The 16,333-nt window shown below is 51.3% G+C and overlaps 6 protein-coding genes across 6 annotated transcripts in view; 2 read left to right on the forward strand and 4 right to left on the reverse strand.

Moving 5' to 3' along the window:
- The window catches only part of GUITHDRAFT_162478 (hypothetical protein), a gene marked incomplete at its 5' end in the record, with an annotated part of 4,873 nt that extends 1,928 nt beyond the window's left edge, over positions 1-2,945 (reverse strand). Inside the window, 13 exons of the mRNA XM_005835300.1 lie at positions 330-373; positions 835-940; positions 1,012-1,079; positions 1,119-1,152; positions 1,201-1,246; positions 1,331-1,389; positions 1,468-1,538; positions 1,967-2,032; positions 2,134-2,192; positions 2,395-2,463; positions 2,511-2,571; positions 2,621-2,735; positions 2,878-2,945. Coding sequence (XP_005835357.1) covers positions 330-373; positions 835-940; positions 1,012-1,079; positions 1,119-1,152; positions 1,201-1,246; positions 1,331-1,389; positions 1,468-1,538; positions 1,967-2,032; positions 2,134-2,192; positions 2,395-2,463; positions 2,511-2,571; positions 2,621-2,735; positions 2,878-2,945 — 866 coding nt within the window. The remainder of the gene's footprint in view (positions 1-329; positions 374-834; positions 941-1,011; positions 1,080-1,118; positions 1,153-1,200; positions 1,247-1,330; positions 1,390-1,467; positions 1,539-1,966; positions 2,033-2,133; positions 2,193-2,394; positions 2,464-2,510; positions 2,572-2,620; positions 2,736-2,877) is intronic.
- Positions 2,946-3,559: 614 nt separating this feature from the next.
- Positions 3,560-5,988, reverse strand: GUITHDRAFT_136883 (hypothetical protein; the record flags this gene model as incomplete). Its single annotated transcript, XM_005835301.1, has 9 exons — positions 3,560-3,686; positions 3,729-3,799; positions 3,842-4,127; positions 4,180-4,384; positions 4,432-4,588; positions 4,887-5,095; positions 5,229-5,304; positions 5,387-5,598; positions 5,814-5,988. 9 exons carry the CDS (start codon positions 5,986-5,988, stop codon positions 3,560-3,562), a joined length of 1,518 nt encoding a protein of 505 aa, XP_005835358.1.
- Positions 5,989-6,624: 636 nt separating this feature from the next.
- GUITHDRAFT_151873 (hypothetical protein) lies at positions 6,625-7,898 on the forward strand. Its single transcript, XM_005835302.1, has 3 exons — positions 6,625-6,703; positions 6,752-7,717; positions 7,773-7,898. Exons 1-3 carry the CDS (start codon positions 6,632-6,634, stop codon positions 7,845-7,847), a joined length of 1,113 nt encoding a protein of 370 aa, XP_005835359.1. The 5' UTR covers positions 6,625-6,631; the 3' UTR covers positions 7,848-7,898.
- A 121-nt stretch (positions 7,899-8,019) lies between these two features.
- Positions 8,020-9,690, reverse strand: GUITHDRAFT_105987 (hypothetical protein; the record flags this gene model as incomplete). Its single annotated transcript, XM_005835303.1, has 9 exons — positions 8,020-8,064; positions 8,118-8,165; positions 8,220-8,271; positions 8,314-8,380; positions 8,421-8,473; positions 8,516-8,574; positions 8,621-8,697; positions 8,762-8,807; positions 8,854-9,690. 9 exons carry the CDS (start codon positions 9,688-9,690, stop codon positions 8,020-8,022), a joined length of 1,284 nt encoding a protein of 427 aa, XP_005835360.1.
- Positions 9,691-10,053: 363 nt separating this feature from the next.
- On the forward strand, positions 10,054-12,427 carry GUITHDRAFT_136886 (hypothetical protein; the record flags this gene model as incomplete). The annotated part of the gene is made up of 14 exons (XM_005835304.1): positions 10,054-10,253; positions 10,296-10,358; positions 10,446-10,603; positions 10,660-10,729; positions 10,776-10,794; positions 10,862-10,936; positions 11,034-11,093; positions 11,133-11,709; positions 11,750-11,873; positions 11,933-12,005; positions 12,057-12,119; positions 12,166-12,231; positions 12,281-12,318; positions 12,385-12,427. 14 exons carry the CDS (start codon positions 10,054-10,056, stop codon positions 12,425-12,427), a joined length of 1,629 nt encoding a protein of 542 aa, XP_005835361.1.
- Positions 12,428-12,516: 89 nt separating this feature from the next.
- On the reverse strand, positions 12,517-16,011 carry GUITHDRAFT_136887 (hypothetical protein; the record flags this gene model as incomplete). Its single annotated transcript, XM_005835305.1, has 13 exons — positions 12,517-12,542; positions 12,591-12,624; positions 12,678-12,725; positions 12,769-12,846; positions 12,894-12,932; positions 13,082-13,172; positions 13,226-13,263; positions 13,310-13,366; positions 13,491-13,520; positions 13,569-14,024; positions 14,072-14,110; positions 14,218-14,325; positions 14,371-16,011. The coding sequence occupies 13 exons, from the start codon at positions 16,009-16,011 to the stop codon at positions 12,517-12,519; spliced, it is 2,685 nt and encodes an 894-aa protein (XP_005835362.1).
- Between the last annotated feature and the right edge of the window lie 322 nt (positions 16,012-16,333).

Raw genomic sequence — 16,333 nt, forward strand, 5'->3', positions numbered from 1 at the left:
CCCTCCTTCCTCCTCCTCCTCCTCCTCCTCCTCCTCCTCCTCCTCCTCCTGGTTGAACCCACTCGTGCTGCAAGCTCTTGGTCTGTCATGCTTGAGCCATCCACCCATCCTCCACTGCAACTTTTCTTGATCGAGTCCCTGCGGCAGCATAAGACAAAGAAGACAGAGAGTCCAGTCGAGGAAAGTGCAGAGTGGAGGGGAGGGGAGGAGACGAGAGAAGGCGAGAAAAGACGACAGGAGAGAAAAAGCAAGGGGAGGGAAGAGGGGAGATGGAGGTGAACAGGTCAAGGGTCACGGAGGAATGGCTGAGAAACATCGCTTGGGTCTACCTTTCTTTTGAGCTGTCATCGCTGGAAAGCGCATAGCAGACAATCTATAGAGAGGAACATGAACAGTGCCAAAGAATGTTGTAGAAGGCAAAACAAGATCGTAAATCGTGGATTATGATAGACAAGAGCGGGGGAAAGAAGAGAGGAGGGCCGAGGGAAAGGGAGATGATCTGAGCGAAGAGGATGCAGTGCGGGGGAGGCAACCTTGACACTCTTGCTATGATAGCTGAACATGCTTTGCAGACATCTCGCAGTTGTTGTACCGTTGCGGAAGCCAGCACCGTTCACCTTCACTCCGTTAGCTTGCTTCCCCTCTTCCCCTCTCTCAAGTTCCTCCCCTCTCTCCCAATAACACCCTTCCTCCCCTCCTGCCTCACGTATCCGATCTTGAGCTGGAGGGAGTTGCTTAGATTTGAAGCTGCGGGGTTGGGTGGCACGAGTCGCCTCTGCTCCTTCACAGCTTCGCCTATCCTCATCGACAGGTACCTGCTCCTTGTCAGCTCACGTTCACTCCAGCAGCTGCCCACTTGCTGTTGACGAGAAGCTCCTTGGGCGAGTAGCCAAACTCGATGGCGTGGAAAGGAGGAGCAAAGTTCTCTTTTCTCGACGCTCTGCGGGTGAATCAAGAGAAGGAGGAGGAAGACAAATGGAGGGCAGGGGGGGGAAGAGGACGAGAAGAGACCTTTCTCGCAGCGCTTGTTTCATCGCCTTCAGATGCACATCCCTCAACGACCAATCGCACACGCGATTCTACAGCAAGTCAGAGACGAAGTCCTGAGATGTCCTCACCTCCGCCATCACGAGGTTTGAGAGCGTGACCATGCTAACGCATCGGTGAGGAGGAGCGAAGAGCAGAGCAAGGACTTCTCACTCCTTGGGCTGCAGCTCCATGACTCTCCTCAGGGCGAATATCGAGCCTGACATGCAGCTCAGCCTCTCGACATGTCTCTTCTCTCCCCTTCTCTGCTGCTCCCTCCCTCTCGCTTCCTCCATCTCAAGACCTTCATCATAACTGTCGTATTCCTCGGGTTTGCCGTCAGGGAGCACGTGTTCGAGGTACCTGAAGAGAGACTTAGGAGTCAATGGGAGGACGGCACGAAAAGTGACGATCAGAGCAAGACAGGGCACATTCTCTCACATCCAAGCGATCCCCAAGCCGCTCCAGCCTGACCAAGGTTTGAAATTAGAAAGAAGAAAGCCGGGGGAGCCCTGTGTGGAATGAGGGAATGGGGGGAGACAACAAGGAGGAGGAGGGAGGCGGAATGGGATGGAGTTTATGCTTTCAGATAGTCGGATATCATCGGGTCCAGCGGAGTGAGGCGAGAGAAGGAGAAGCAGGAGGAACCTTGAGGGTTGATGGGATCAAGTTTCACCGCTGATTGGAAGTCCTGTTGACACCTGCATCACTGTACTGTCTTTCTTCCCCACTCGTCGCCTTCTTCCTGATATCACTCTCCTACCCCGTCTTACTCTCCTACCCCGTCTTACTCTCCCTCGTCTTACTCTCCCTCTTCCCCCACTATTCCTCCAAACCAGCCATTTTTACACTAAATTTGCTCCTTCCTTTCCTTCCTCCTCCTTCTCCATTCACTCTCAGCAGTCCCTCTTCGATTCTCTCGCTCCATCCCTGCTCTAACCTTCTCAGCTTGCTCGTAGGCATCGAGCTCTTGATTCAGAACCCCTCTTTGTTGAAATACAGATGCCTGTAAATGTTTTTTAGGTGTTGTCCGAACACTGCCTCCCTCCTTGTCCTCTTTTCCACTGCCCCCCCCCCTTGTCTTTCCTGGCCTCGTCCTTTCATCACCTGATTGGGTGAAACTTCCAGCGCGGCATCGTATGCGCGCAGAGCTTGTGTGAAGTCACCTGCAGGTCGAGGTGACTAACGGGATAGATGAGCACGCGGACAAGCGCGACGAATAGATTTGAGCGCAAGGATGAGAAACGGAAGAGAGACAAGGAGGAGGACTGGAAAGCCAAGAGGCTCAAGCGGAAGAGAGGAGAGCGTAAGGAGGAGGTGAAGGAGGAGTAGGAGCTGGGAGAGGGTAGAGGGTTTGAGGCAAAATACCGGCTCCTTTGAGCAAATCTCCGATCTTGAGGTAGACCTCCCACACTTGAGGATGGAGGTGCCCGATAGCTGCTTTAGCTCTAAGCTCTCTCTCTGTCTCTGCTTGTCTTCCTCACCCGCTACCGCCGCCTGCAGCTCATCCAGCGCTGCCTGGACGTTGCCCATGGCTTGATGTGTCTGAGGACCGTAAGGGAAGGGAGGATGAGAAGAAGGAGAAGGTGATGACCTGCGCGATGGCGATGAAGATCTCATGGTTTCTCGGCTGAAGTTTCTTCAGCTCCTGGAAGCCGCGGAGAGCGGCTGAAAATCTCTGCTGATTGAAGTCCAAGAGAGCTTGCTGCCTACATATTCCTCACCGATCTGTCTATCCACAACAAGCAATACAATCATTCATCTCAAAAGCAACCATTCATATAAAACATCTTATTCAACATCCATCTCTTCATGTCAAGCTTGATATTCGATCCAAAGGAATTATCATACCCGATTCTCTCAAACTCTCCCGCTGCAACAAGTCCAGCAAGCATAAGCAACGCTGTCGCTACCCGCATGGCTGTCTGTCTTGGTTGTCCTAGCATGCCATCCCTTTCGTCTCGGTCTATACGAACATCGGCAAACTAGACAATCAGCCAGGCGGGCCAGCAGGAGGAGGGGTAGCAGATGCGATGAAGCAGCAGGAGGAGGGGTAGCAGATGCGATGAGGCAGCAGGAGGAGGGGTAGCAGATGCGATGAGGCAGCAGGAGGAGGGGTAGCAGATGCGATGAGGCAGCAGGAGGAGGGGTAGCAGATGCGATGAAGCAGCAGGAGGAGGGGTAGCAGATGCGCCCTGTCGCCCCATGTTTTTTATAAAAGAGGGAGGGGGACGAGCAGGTGGAAACCGAGGCGGGGGGCGGGGCGGGGCTGGGGGCGGGGCGGGGCGGGTTTAGTGGAGAAGAGAAGGAGCCAACAGAAGCTCTCATATCAAGCAAGGTCTTGTTTCAGAGTATCAAGCAAGGTCTTGTTTCAGAGTATCAAGCAAGGTCTTGTTTCAGAGTATCAAGCAAGGTCTTGTTTCAGAGTATCAAGCAAGGTCTTGTTTCAGAGTATCAAGCAAGGTCTTGTTTCAGAGTATCAAGCAAGGTCTTGTTTATCATTGTTTTTCATCAAGAGCAGGACAGGCACGAGCTATCGATCTCTCAGATGAGCTTTCATGTGGGCATGGACTGTCTCGATCATGTTTGCGTTGCTCCTTGAGATGTCTTGAATCGCCTGTATTTCCCTCTGACCCCCTTCCAGCTGCTGCTCCAACTTGCTACACAGCATGTGAGTCCCTCGCTTCGCCCAGTAGACGCACCTCAGCTTCTCTTTCAGCTCCACCACCCGATGGCCCTGACTGCAGACCTCGTTCTCCAGCACGTCCACTTCCTGCTCAGGCCCTTGAGAGAGTCAACTCAACGGGAGGAGCACCTGAAGGATCTCGGAGAGAAGAAGCTCTGTAGAGAGATCACTTTCTTGTCTCGTCTTCAACTCCTTTCGAATTCGAGCCCATCTCTTCCTGAACAAGCTCTCCTCACAACCAATCAAGGTCTCGAAGAGGGACCTTGCTGAATTCCATTGAGAGTACAAGATATTTTCCTGTGTCGAGTTCCACTCAATGTTCTCCACACGAGTTCCATCTCCAAGACTCTGGCTCGACTCGTATTGCATATCTCTTCTCTTCTTGGTGTCCTGATAGAACTTGAATAGACGATACCTGCAAGAACACGTCTATTCCACTCGGAATAACAGCACGTTTGAAACCTTACCATGCTATGATGTACCTCTGTGCTGCTTTCTGTCCAACAAGCATGCGATAGTTCTTCACGAAGACGTCTGCACATCTTTCTTCTGTCTTGCCGAGTCGGACGAATCGCGTGAACACGGTCAGCATCATGGACGAGATAACAAATCCCATGATGAAGGAGATTGCCGAGACGAAACGACCCAACCGAGTCACTGCCACGGAGTCGCCTGTGCTGAGGTGTCACGTGCAGGCATTCAGTAACGGGGAGAGGTACCGTAACCGACTCCAGTGAGAGACACTGTGATGAGCCACAGCTGGTTGGAGAAGTCGCCAAGGTGATTGATAGCAGCACGATCAGCGTCTTGGAAGGATTCCATCAGCCGCAGCCAATATGCCATCAGGCAAATGATGGAAAGGCTGCCAAGGGCAACCTGTTGACATCATGCGATAGGAATGCAGCCCTTGTCAAAAGGAAGAAACTCGCATAGGTAAAAGTCACCGTCCGTAAAGGATACACCGAGATACAGTATCTGCAACGACATCACTGTAGGGCTGTATCGGACTGGAAGAAGAGAATCAAAGATGTGCTCACTTGGTCCAGAAAGAGATTGAGTTGAGGTCAATCGAGCTACATCGAGAAGCCACTAGCGATTGGACGTCATTGATCGAAAGAATCTCGAATGTTGATAATCAGCCGGAAAAAATCGAGTGAATTCATCAATGCATCACCTGCCTTATCGATCTGACACAGAAAAATATTCTCAAGGTTGACAATGCTGTTAGAAGATTGTCCAGGGGAAATTTGATCACTGGAGGTCCGTCGAAGATATGCTTCGGGATGTTGGGCTGCTCGATCGTGATGTCTGTGACGATGCCAGGAGGGCAGTGCACGAAGCTGACGAGAACCTCCACGGCGACTCTGAGCTGATGGTCAACGTCTGCCGTGCATGATCAACAGACACTGGATCGAACCTCAACAGCTTCGATTTGGTCCATACGGTCTGGCGACTTCCGGACTTGTAAATCCTTTCTCTCATACGTTATACACCGCAGAATAGCATCAAAAGGAACCGAACATGACAATGTTAGCTCGCAATAAGTGATAGCTCAACACCGCATAAGCAAGCCTGAGTGAGAAAGCTAGTACCTATCATGCAAATCATGCAAAAATGTCAAAAATCTACATTTGCCATTCGAGTCCATTTGAGTCCAATTGGAAGGAATCTCACCGCGAATCTCAATATGAGCACAATACTTTTGGCGCTTCCATGAAACATCATGTTGATCTCTTGAGCAACGACGGACAGGAACAAGGAGAAGAACGATAAAGAGCTTATGAGGTGGATCAAGTAGCTCTGGGCGTTGAGAGATTCATTCATCTTCACTATGCCTTTCAAGGCATTCGAGACTTCGTGGTTGTCCGAAGGCAAATCTTCTATCCCTGCTCAAGATGTTAACTTCAGACATGCCATGATGTGCACTGAGCAGGCTGCTTCAGAGTCAAGACTGAGACCTTGTATTGATCTTCTCTGTTTATCGATCCTCAATCTAACAAACTCAGGCCGCGTGACTCTTGACGAGTTCGATTCAACGTTGGTTCGAACATACCACACTGCTTCAACATTTAGTCTCGCACTAACATCTACTCTTGTGTACCTGGTTTGAAGTTCTGTTCAAGCCTCGAGGTGACGATTTCTTCTTGCAACTCGGCATGGCCCTTGGCATGGACGTAGCTCGTGAACCAATCTCTCACCTCCACCTCTCCTCCGGGACCGCCTCCTTGCTGCCCCTCCTCCTCCCCGGCCTCCTCCACTTCATCATCCTCAGCCATCACTCACTTGGAAGCCTTGATCGATGTCGTTACGAATCGTAACCGTAGCTTGCCATGCTGACTCCGACGGCCCGGGTGAACGGCCCGGGCGGCAAGTAGCAAGATAACGTTTTGTAACGGATTTCGAAGAGGCAAGGCAACACTTCGCAGACATGCGAAGATTGGGACGAGGGAGTGAGAGAAGAGAAGTGAGAGGACTGGAATGATTGAGAGAAGAGAAATGAGAGGAGAGAAATGATTGAGAGAAGAGAAGTGAGAGAAGAGGCGAGAGTGGGAGAGTTAGAAGGTTGGAAGAGAGTTTGTTATTCAGCTTTTTGTAGTAAGATAATGATATGGTGATCAAATCATGTATCCTGGCTGAAACACCTTTGAGATCCTCATATAAGACACATGTGACAAAGCATCAGAGTGGTCTGAATTCATGTGGGTGGGTGTACATGCACCGCAAACTCTGCTATTTTAGCTCTTGTGGCCAAAAGGCGCAGTGAGGCTAGGAGTAGATAGTCGAGCGAGGCGCTTGGCATCTACCGGGTTGCAGGAGAGGGTTGATTTCATAGTAAAGCCAGCACGTTGTTCGAAATCGAATCACGAGAGGAGACCAGACAGCGTTTGTGCGTCTGACTCCCTCCCTTGCACAGGCCCGATGGTCGAAGCTGGCCATGTCCGAATAGGCCTGATGCATGGAAACGATGCGCCTGTCAACAAGAGGCGAAAGGTCATCTTGTTGATCCATTGACTGCTGGAGTTCACGTTTCCTTGTCAGATCGCTTTTATCGCGTTATCGTCGGTGGCTATTTTGGTCTCTGCCTTGTTAGTGGGGAGGTCTAATCCGCGCATTGAGATGCAAGAGAAAAAAGCCCGCTTTGAGCAGCTCTCTGGGGATTTGCTTGGTAGTCTGGAGCAAGCGATGGATAGCTCTGTTGACAACAAAGTTCAAAGCATGATGAGTACGCGTCCTGTTCAGCACGTTTCGTCGGTGCAGGGATACCACAAGCTTCTCCCATTTGATCCTCATCCCTACGTAACTCAAACTCAGTTGGACCGACTGCTTGCTGAGAAGAGGGAGCTGGAAACTAAGCGTGAAGCCATTCTCCGCACTCTTCGATTGAGGAGGGAGGCGGCAGCAGCCAAGGCAGCCAAGGACGCGGCTGCGTTGGATCGCATCCGCTTAGAACGCGCTGTGACTGCAGCGAAGAAGAGACAACTACAAGCTGCGCAACGAGCAGCTCGTGCGGCCGCATCCGAGATGAAACAAGCTGCAATCGCCAAGCAGCAGGCTATTCATGCAGCTGAAGTTGCATCAGCTAGACAAAAGGAGCTTGAGTACATGAGCGAAGTCAATCATCAACAAGCGGAAGAATCCGCGCAGTATGCGGCGAAGGAAAACGTTGCAGATGACATGCAGTATCAGCAGGATAAGTCAGCTGTGGACAGCAAGCTTAAAGGATACCTTCTCCAAGAGAAAGACCTTCTAAGAAAGATTGCTGCTGCTGAAAAAGTGGCTGCACATGGTGGAAAATGGCCAGAGACTGGCATGCCGAAGACTTTGTCAGCAAAGGCTGCACAGGGTCAACTCAGGCAGACAACCACAAATGCGAATAGTGCGGAAAGTCAAATCATTGGATCGATCGCACAGGCAATTACGAACAATAAACGCCAAATTCAGAGGGATCGCGTGCAGGCTCAACAACTGCAGGCCAAAGAGATCAGCATCAACTCCAACGTTGAGGTAAATTCACTCTGCTCTCTTGCGTGTAAGTTTTGGGGTGTGACGTGATGTGCAGGCACTCAAGGCAAGCGACTTGCGATTGTCAAAGGAATTGATTGATGCAGAACTCAAGAGAGTTAGGAAACAATAGATAGCGAGAGATGCGAATTTTCTTAAATCATTAGATGTGGACACATTCCCATGAGCTTGACACAATTTGTTTTCCACATGTTGCTTGTGCTGGAGTTGGTAAGTGAAGCATCGTCTCATGTAGTTTAGGATTGAGAATCAACGCGTGTATAATGCTCCTTGGCCTTAACCTCTTAAGGCTTCCGTTTGCCGGTTATGAGAACCCATCCCTGATCCTCCTGTGCGGCAGGTCATCGGAGAAGAGATTCAAGACTTAGATTGCCTGCTCTACCCGAAGCTGCTCGTAGAAGGGCTCGTAAGCTTCTATGACGCGCTCTGCCTGCCTCCCACGCTCAGTTCGTTCTCAGCTAGATGAGACTCAATCACGTCGTACCTGCTCGTGCAAGATCCCCGACAAGCCCAGCAGCCCTTGAGCTCGGCTCAACCTATAAGGTGTCAGTCACGTGAGCGTGAATTGAGGGAGAAACCTTGCAAGCTCTGGAGCAAGGCGGATTAGAGGCCCAGCAAGGATGTTTGACACCACGACGTCATACCCTACATGCATGTCAAGATGAGAAGCAGCGACAGCAACGACCGTGGCAGTCATCGGGAAGCGTCTCAAGCATGTCATTCCAGCTGAGCATGCCACTGATGACAAATTATTCGCCATGAAGCGTCAGATCAACTGACCTGAGTTGGCGAAGCTGAGCAGCGTACCGCAGGTCTTCGATGAGCTCAGCGTCCTTGGCCTGCAGCAGCGTCAACCACTCGCTGCCTGGCCGAGCTCTTGCTGACGGTTGAGGAGGGCAGGTAGACTTTGAACGACTCCATGCCGTTTAGTCTTGCATTCGAGTGCGCTGCCACTATCGAATCTACCAGAGGCTTAGCAGCGATTGGAATCAGCTTGGGGCTCGTTGCCTGGGTCTATTTCAACACCTACTGCTGCTTCCGCACCGAAGCGCAGGCTCGTCAATCCCAAGACCTGAGACTCGAACTCAGCCTCCTCCTCCCAGCGTCTCATCTCCTACTCCACTTCCTGCGCCGTAGTCCATCACCCTCACTCGCTGTCCGTGCTCCAGGGCGAGCTTCTGCTGCAACCACCTGCAACACAGTCGGGTAGTTGGATGCTCTCCTGTACCGAAAGCCATTCCTCCTTCAAGCATCAACTCGTGGATTTCGCTGTCCTGCAGGACGACAGAGTCGATGTCTTCCTTGCTGTGCCATGGGAAGCGGAGTAGGAGGTGATCGATCAAGATGGGCTTCCAGGACTGCTGCACAAGCTTCACCCAGTCCTGATCTCTGACCTCATCCACTGCATATCGAGGCACCACAGGCAAGTCCATGCTCTTGACCACCATCTCCAAAACAGCTGGAATGTCCCATCCATGCGGGTAGAAGGCCGTGACGTTGCAATTGTTCCAGTACCTCTCCGCTCGTCCAGGCTCGTTGAAGATGGGCAGCTCCTGCTCTGTCCCCCGATCGGCGTCCTCGACGATCACGCTGAGAGCGCCTGTCTCCATCAGGAGCTCGGAAAGCTCGTCCGCATCGATCGTCCTTCCGTTTTCATCGTCTTGTCTCACCACTTGGATTACTAGAGTACAGAAGCTCTTTGCCTCTGAAGCTTGCATCCGTAAGTCATGCGATCTTCTCAGCCTGCAAGGGTTTATTCCACGCAGTCTGACTGAGATGGAAGCAAGCTTAACGTCCGAGATTCCTGTCCTTGTGATTCTTGTGCTCCGGCTGAGTAAGGGAGAGTAATTGACATATCCCATGCTTGAGATCGGACATCCGAGAATCGCAACAATGAGAAAGATGAGGAAAAAGCAGCCAGGCATTGTGAATCCTGCCATGTATATCAACTCCATATCTAGAAAGCTTGAATATTCATATAAACATTTTTTTTTCGTTGCAAAATCACTCGTACTATCAACTCCTCATCAAGCTGACTCTCAACAATGTCCTTATATCATCAAGCATCTCATATCTTATCTCATCAAGCATCTCATATCTTATCTCATCAAGCATCTCATATCTTATCTCATCAAGCATCTCATATCTTATCTCATCAAGCATCTCATATCTTATCTCATCAAGCATCTCATATCTTATCTCATCGTGCATTGTTCCCTCATTGTGGGGGTTGGCCCCCTTTCTACCCCCACCCCAATTTCAAATGATTAGGGGGGGTACTATACAAGACCGCTGCCTCAGGACCTGCATGGGTCGCCATGCTGAGCGTCTTGCTGCTCCTCTCTCTGCTCCCCTTGAGCGACGAGACACGCGGAGCAGAGCCCTCCCCATGCTCAGCCTTGCTGCGCCTCCGAGGAGGAGGGAGCGATGCGTTGAAGGAGGTGAAGTCCGCCATGCAGTCTGGTTACGTGAGCTCGATGGTGTTCTCGGACGAGGATGAGGTGGTGTCAGAGGACATGTGAGGCCTCCTCTCTCTCAACTCTCACTCACTCGCCATCAGAGTGCCAGTGCAGGTGCTGCCTGTGGGGTACGAGAACAGCTCGAGCCTAGAGAGGGATCTAAGGTGTGCGAGGGGAGTAGGACAGTTTGGCAGACTGAAGCGCAGCCAGGGAGATGAAGGAGAACTTTCCTGATCTGACCGTGAGCAGAGGGCATCCAAGAACAGGCACGAAGAAGTTCGAAGCTCTCTGCCTTCAGTATCTCAAAGTGTCTTGCCAGGAAGAGAGTACTTGGCAGCGATTCGAAGGGAGTATGAGGAGTCCGACGCTGTGGAGGCGCAAGCCATCAGATCGCTCATTCTCGACAAAGGTAGTACATGCTTGTTGGTCGTGCATTGCGATCGCTCAGTTGACCATGCGCTCTAGATGGATACATCCCCAAGGCGTTGTACGGGCAAGAGAGCGGAGCAGCGTCCAAGGAGGAAAACGAGTTGAGGTAGAGAGGGTTGTCGCCTGTAAAGCACCTTATGCGTCTTATGCAGCAATGGTGACTTCCCGAGTGTGAGTCAATTCTATCCAGGTGGTCAAGATGCCTCGACACCTCCCTCATGCTGTTAAATCTCTGCAGAACTCCGCAAACACAACCAAGTACCAAATGCCAAGGGCTCCAACAGCAGCAGCTCAGTTCAAGCCGGAGATGATGGTGATTTCGCCGTCAGACGTCTGAGAAGCGAAGGACAAGCTGTGAAGTGGGCAGAGGCTGAGGAGTTCCAACGAAGATGGAAGCGATTGGACTACAGGATTCATTTGGCTCGCACGCGACGAAACCTCGTGCCTGGGAACCTTTCAAGCCAAGTAGCGTGAGATTTGCTTGCTGCTAGCATGCTGATACGTCCAAGGTACTCCCCGTGCTGGAGGAACTCAACATCCGGCTTAGATGTGTCAGCAAAGAGAAGATAGTGATGATCGCTGGAGAGCTGTTCGAGCAGTTGATTCGAATGAGAGAATCGGTGATGGAGTGGGAGATTGATATAAGAAGTGTCTTTCATCGTCTGCTTCATACTTGTTCCTTATGGCGTGTGAAGTTGCTAAAGCAACTGGCAGAAGCTGAAGCAGACAACTGTCACCCCTTGATCGAACGAGTCGCAGCATTTGACCTGGTCACGATTACTTTGAATTCGATGCTGAGAGGCAACGAGACAAGAACGTCGTTCGAGTCTCCCTGGATTCTTGACAGCATCGCTAAGACAAAAAGATCGACCAAGCAGCGCAAGTATCGCTCCTCAAGGAAGGAGCATGCGCTTCCGGGCATGAAGGATCTCTCAGCCTGTTGTTGGGATACTGAAGTGATCTGTCGCAACGCTAGTAAGAGTTGCTACAGCGCTGGCGGTTCTGACGGTTCTGACGGAGCTCCAGAAATTTCAGAAGGAGGTCGCATTGTGAAGATCGTGGGGGAAGGAACTGTCCTTGTCCAAGGTGGTCTGACTTTCTTCATCTGCCACTTAAATGTCTGCAGAGCCGCCAGAGCAACTCTCAGCAGAGAGGAGGATGGTTTTCATCTATGCCCAAGACATCCAAAGCAAAGACGCATTTGTCGGGGTCGTGAACCTCAAGGCTTGCAAGAGTCTTGGCGCCGATCGGTTGACCTTCCTCTCCCTCTCCCTCTCTCTCCCTCCCCCCGTTTGATCAGCTTGTTCAGTTACCTCCCGGAGATCGGGTACGGCGTGCGCGGCGGCAGCAGCAGGAACGGTCGGTTGAAGAGCACGCCGCAGGTGCGTGGAGGGGAGTGAGGGTGGGGCGAGCTCGCTCATGATGCCTTGCAGTACCTCAAGGGGTCTCGCACGGTGGAGCGCGACTTCTTCGTCTCAAACTTTCGGACGGGACAAGTGAGTGTCTCAACTTTTCATCTTCTGTAGTTGAGAAGCTTTCAAGATCATATGCTTGCTCCTTGACAAAAACACCAAAACTCTAGATTATTTCCTCGATGGAAAGTTCCAGGTCGTGGCAAAGTCTCCGATCTTTGCTCTGACTTCACTTTGCTGACCAGGGCACCGTGTTCAGCGACTTGCAGGTCGAACAGCTCAGGTTCGCAGTCTCAAACGGATGGTATACGATGCTTGCCGTTCTCTTATGAATGACAATCGAAATCAGGCAGGGGTCAAGCGAATTTGCTGTAGTCGGCTGTTTCATGTAGAATAGAAAGAACTTAAGATGCTTGGAGTATAGTACAACAAGAAATGCTTGTAGCGTAGTACAACAATCCCTTGCCCGCGTTTGTTAGATTCATTCTTGATGTGTCAAGAACTCCTCTGAGCGGGATGTCAGTGCAAGAACAAGACGACAGAAGCTCGGCTGACCGATAGTGGCGCGCAGCCCATGGTTCGGAATGATCTGCCACTCACCGTCAACGAGAGCATGGTGAAGTGCGAAGGTTCAAGGAGTACTTGTTTCGATTTCAATCTCAAGTTGGTCAGAGGGTCGGTGTTGTGGTCCTGAACGAGTTTGATCTGCTTGTTCGCGAGCAAGCTGGAGTACCTGCAGCCATTGAACTATGGCGCTCTTCTCGTAGCTCAGGCCGGTCTCAGCCACAATGTGAGGGTCTCGCATGACCTCCTGCTCAAGCCTCGTCAACCCTCAGACTGGTTTCACTTGCCTCCCACCTGTGTGATGGGACATCGAAATCCATCCGGCACGTTTTGCTGTCACACGAATCTCTTGTCAATGATTTCGTCACTCAAGGCCTCTCTTGCCTTCAATGCCCTTCGCGCCTTGTCAAGTTTCTGCGCAAACGCTTTCGTTTTCCCCTCCTTCTTGTAGTCACGACCAGAAAGAAGCACAAAGTTCACACCATGAGTTCGATTTGCTTCAAGGAGATGTTGACCATGTCGCTTTCAAGAAGCATGTCGAGTATCTGTAGCGGACTTAAATCTGAGTTTCTCCTGCAGTCACCGTCAAGTATAGCAAGTCTTTGCAGTCACTCCAGGTGTTATACTTGACATCGTCTCTGTGTAGCGCATTCTCCGCCATAAGCTGTCAGCACAACGTCAGAAGGGTGGGAGGTAAAAGGCACGACTACCTTCTCTTGCTGCAATTCCATCGAGGCATTGACAGCGAGCAGCTCTTCGATCCTCTCCTACGCAAACCATGATGAGATCACAGCCGTCAGTCAGGTGAAGTTCTGACTTGCAACGAGCGATGCGACACCTCAAGCTGAGAAGTCAGAGGTCAGAGGCGATGCTGAGAACCGCGCGAGAGACCTGCAGGTTTGAGCTTGTCAAGGAGTCGACCTGCACCAGGAGCTCAGCGGCAACAGCACGTGACTCGTCTTGTCTTACTTGAGTCTCCAAACGTTCAATCTTGTCGTTTGCAACGGATTGTAACTCACTCAGTTGGACCTCAAGCATTCTGATTGTTTCAAAGAAGCTCTCGCTCTCTGCTCCATCCACTGATGCGACGCTTGCAAACTGTTTCATTTGATTCTCCAGCGATCTCTTCACCAAGTCGATGTCCAACTCATGGGACTGGGGCTCTTCTCGGTTGTCCTTGGCTTCGAGAGGTAACAGAGCGTCGTCAGGGTATTGCATGAGATAGCCGACATTGCTTGTGTTTGCTGCCTTCAAGATGTTCTCTGACGCTTCTTCTAGCCGCGCGTTGTTCCCTTCAGCTACGCGATCGCTTCTAATTTCTATGCCAACGAAATCACCATAACCCAAGTCATGCTGGGAAAACAAGGCAGCGCGGTCAGCCAAGGGCTTTATAGTAGCTCCCAGCCCAACGACGTGCAGAGAGAGCTGCAAGGCAGGCGATCAAGTGTGGCAGGAGGAGGCAGGGAACGCACCTGGTCGGAGCTGAGGTCAAGTCTCGACGCGATCCTTCGCTGAGGTTCGTCACGCTCTCGCTCATCCCAACCGACAGCAGCATCGGATCCCCAATCAGCTCAGGCGGCAGTTCACCGCAAGTCGAGCTGTCTCGTCGGATTCTCACAAACTCCACGTATTGATGGGGCAGCTGAGCGCTGTAGTCGTCGCCCGCGACCTCCTCGGCTCGCAGGGTCACGCGGTCGGGATTGAAGGAGATGATCTCGTCAGAGTCCTGGCGCATCTTTCAGCTCCTCCCTCCCCTCCCTCATCTTTCTACCTGGAAAAAATGTAGAATGCGGTGATCGTGCACTGCTAGCAACCGCAGATCTCCTGCTCCTCGCACTGGAGCCATCTGCCGTAGTTTTCGCATTATGTCATCAAGACAGGTGTTGGTTGATAAAGTCACAGTGAACGCAAGCTCTCTGGTTGCTTTCGGGCCGTACCATGCGATAGTCGTATCTATGCTTTCTCGGTCTTTCAGCACTTGCATGTACAACATGTAAGGAGCCTTGTGGCTGAAGCCGAACTTCTCTCTGCCGAGACGCTGCCGAGCAAGAAGATGCAGGATGCTATTAGAGGTCCTGCCTTGAGTCTGTGCGCAAGAGTCATCCCATAGCAAGGTCGCTGCTGGGGAGTTTGTAGCCACATCATGGTCGCAGAGCAGCAAGCGAGTCCCTGCCTCTGAGGCTGCAGGAGAAGAGACTCTGATCGTGTCCAGGAGCTCAAGAAGAGGAGCCCTTGCCTCCATGGTAAGGAAGAAAGGTTCAAGCCTAAGATCGTTCGATCCTCTTGTGAGTTGCAGTTTCTGAAGCAGCAGGTGCACCTGTTGAGCATCGGTTCTCTGGCCTCGCAAGTAGAGCGTGCTGCCGTCATGCAAGCCTGAGAGTCTGACAGGCTTGGAGTCCATCAGAGGTTTCAGACCCCCGTCGGCTTCTCGCCAGCCAAAGATTTCATCCCCCCTTGACAACCTCCAACTCTGCATGACGTTTATGTACAAATCGCGTAGAAGTGTCTCGTCATGCACAGTGTAGCATCCTGCATACTTGAAAGATTTGAGAGATTCATCATGCACTTTGACAAACAATCTCTTCGATCTCTCTGACAGCAAGCTCTCTTGCTTCAAGAAGATCAATTGCAGGCTATCACCCGCATGTTCCAAGCAGTCTAAACCATGGTATAACTCTGCTGATGTAATTCTTGCACACCTTGAAATTCCATCTTTGCACCTGGCGTTGTACAACACAAACTGCTCTTTCTGAATCCATGTATGATCTTTCGACAATTGATCGACAACATCGATGAGTCGGCATCTAGCAGATACATTCCTTTGAGCGACAGTGGACGCATCAAACAAATCAATTCCCAGGTGAGATTTCAAGTCGCTTTCAAAGATCGCACAGAGCTTGATGGTCTGCGTGTCTCTGACCTCAGAAATGACCTCGGGAATGGCATCAACACGTCGGAAAACACCATGCACAATGATATTGCTGTCATTCATGTATCCTGCATGCACATCCTTCAACAAATCAAGAGTCATGAAAGTTTCAAACCCAAATCTCCTTTGAGGAGACCCTCCAGTTTGCGAGAAATCAGCCACTTCATCCATACTGATTGAAAGGTTGTCATCTTTTTGGTTTCTTATGGTCAGTCGATATTCAAACACATGCGCCTCTTGTGACAAGTCGCAAGCATCGCAAAACTCCACGAACAAGCCAACAACAGGAGTTCTCCTCATCTTCATCCCAGTCCCTGCAGAAACTTCTTCCTTCATCCTTGGTGCAAGAACTAAGCGGCAGTTCCTTCCGAATGCTTGAAACTCTCGACTATACACATCTGTTCGCGTTTCTTGTGCGGACAAATTTTCAAAATTCCAGTTAATTGGATCTTGCAATGTCCAGTGAAATTCTGTTACCCCCATCTGGATTTTAGCGCTCGATACAGCGAAGAAAGTCTCAAGAAGGTGGAGATGTTGTGAGAATTGGAGAAGCAAGCGGGAAATGAGAGGGAGAGAGAACGATCTGGAAGGGGAGAGAGGCGAGAGAGAGTGATTGATTAGCTGGAGATCAGCAGCAGGGGAGAGGAGAAGAGGCAAGGGAGAGGGAGAGGGAGAGGGAGAGGGAGAGGGAGAGGGAGAGGGAGGAGGGAGGAGGGAGGAGGGAGGAGGGAGGAGGGAGGAGGGAGGAGGGAGGAGGGAGGGGAGGGGAGGGGAGGAGGGAGGAGGTAGGAGGAGGAGGAGGAGG

This window comes from Guillardia theta (genome assembly GCF_000315625.1).
Source record: "Guillardia theta CCMP2712 unplaced genomic scaffold GUITHscaffold_22, whole genome shotgun sequence".
Lineage (NCBI taxonomy): Eukaryota > Cryptophyceae > Pyrenomonadales > Geminigeraceae > Guillardia > Guillardia theta.

Excerpts from the sequence above, each read along its gene's own strand:
- GUITHDRAFT_151873 (XM_005835302.1), top strand. The coding sequence starts at position 6,632 with ATGGTCGAAGCTGGCCATGTCCGAATAGGCCTGATGCATGGAAACGAT. Across the intron at positions 6,704-6,751 it reads CTGTCAACAAGAGGCGAAAG|ATCGCTTTTATCGCGTTATC; the intron begins GTCATCTTGTTG and ends TTTCCTTGTCAG. Across the intron at positions 7,718-7,772 it reads GCATCAACTCCAACGTTGAG|GCACTCAAGGCAAGCGACTT; the intron begins GTAAATTCACTC and ends CGTGATGTGCAG.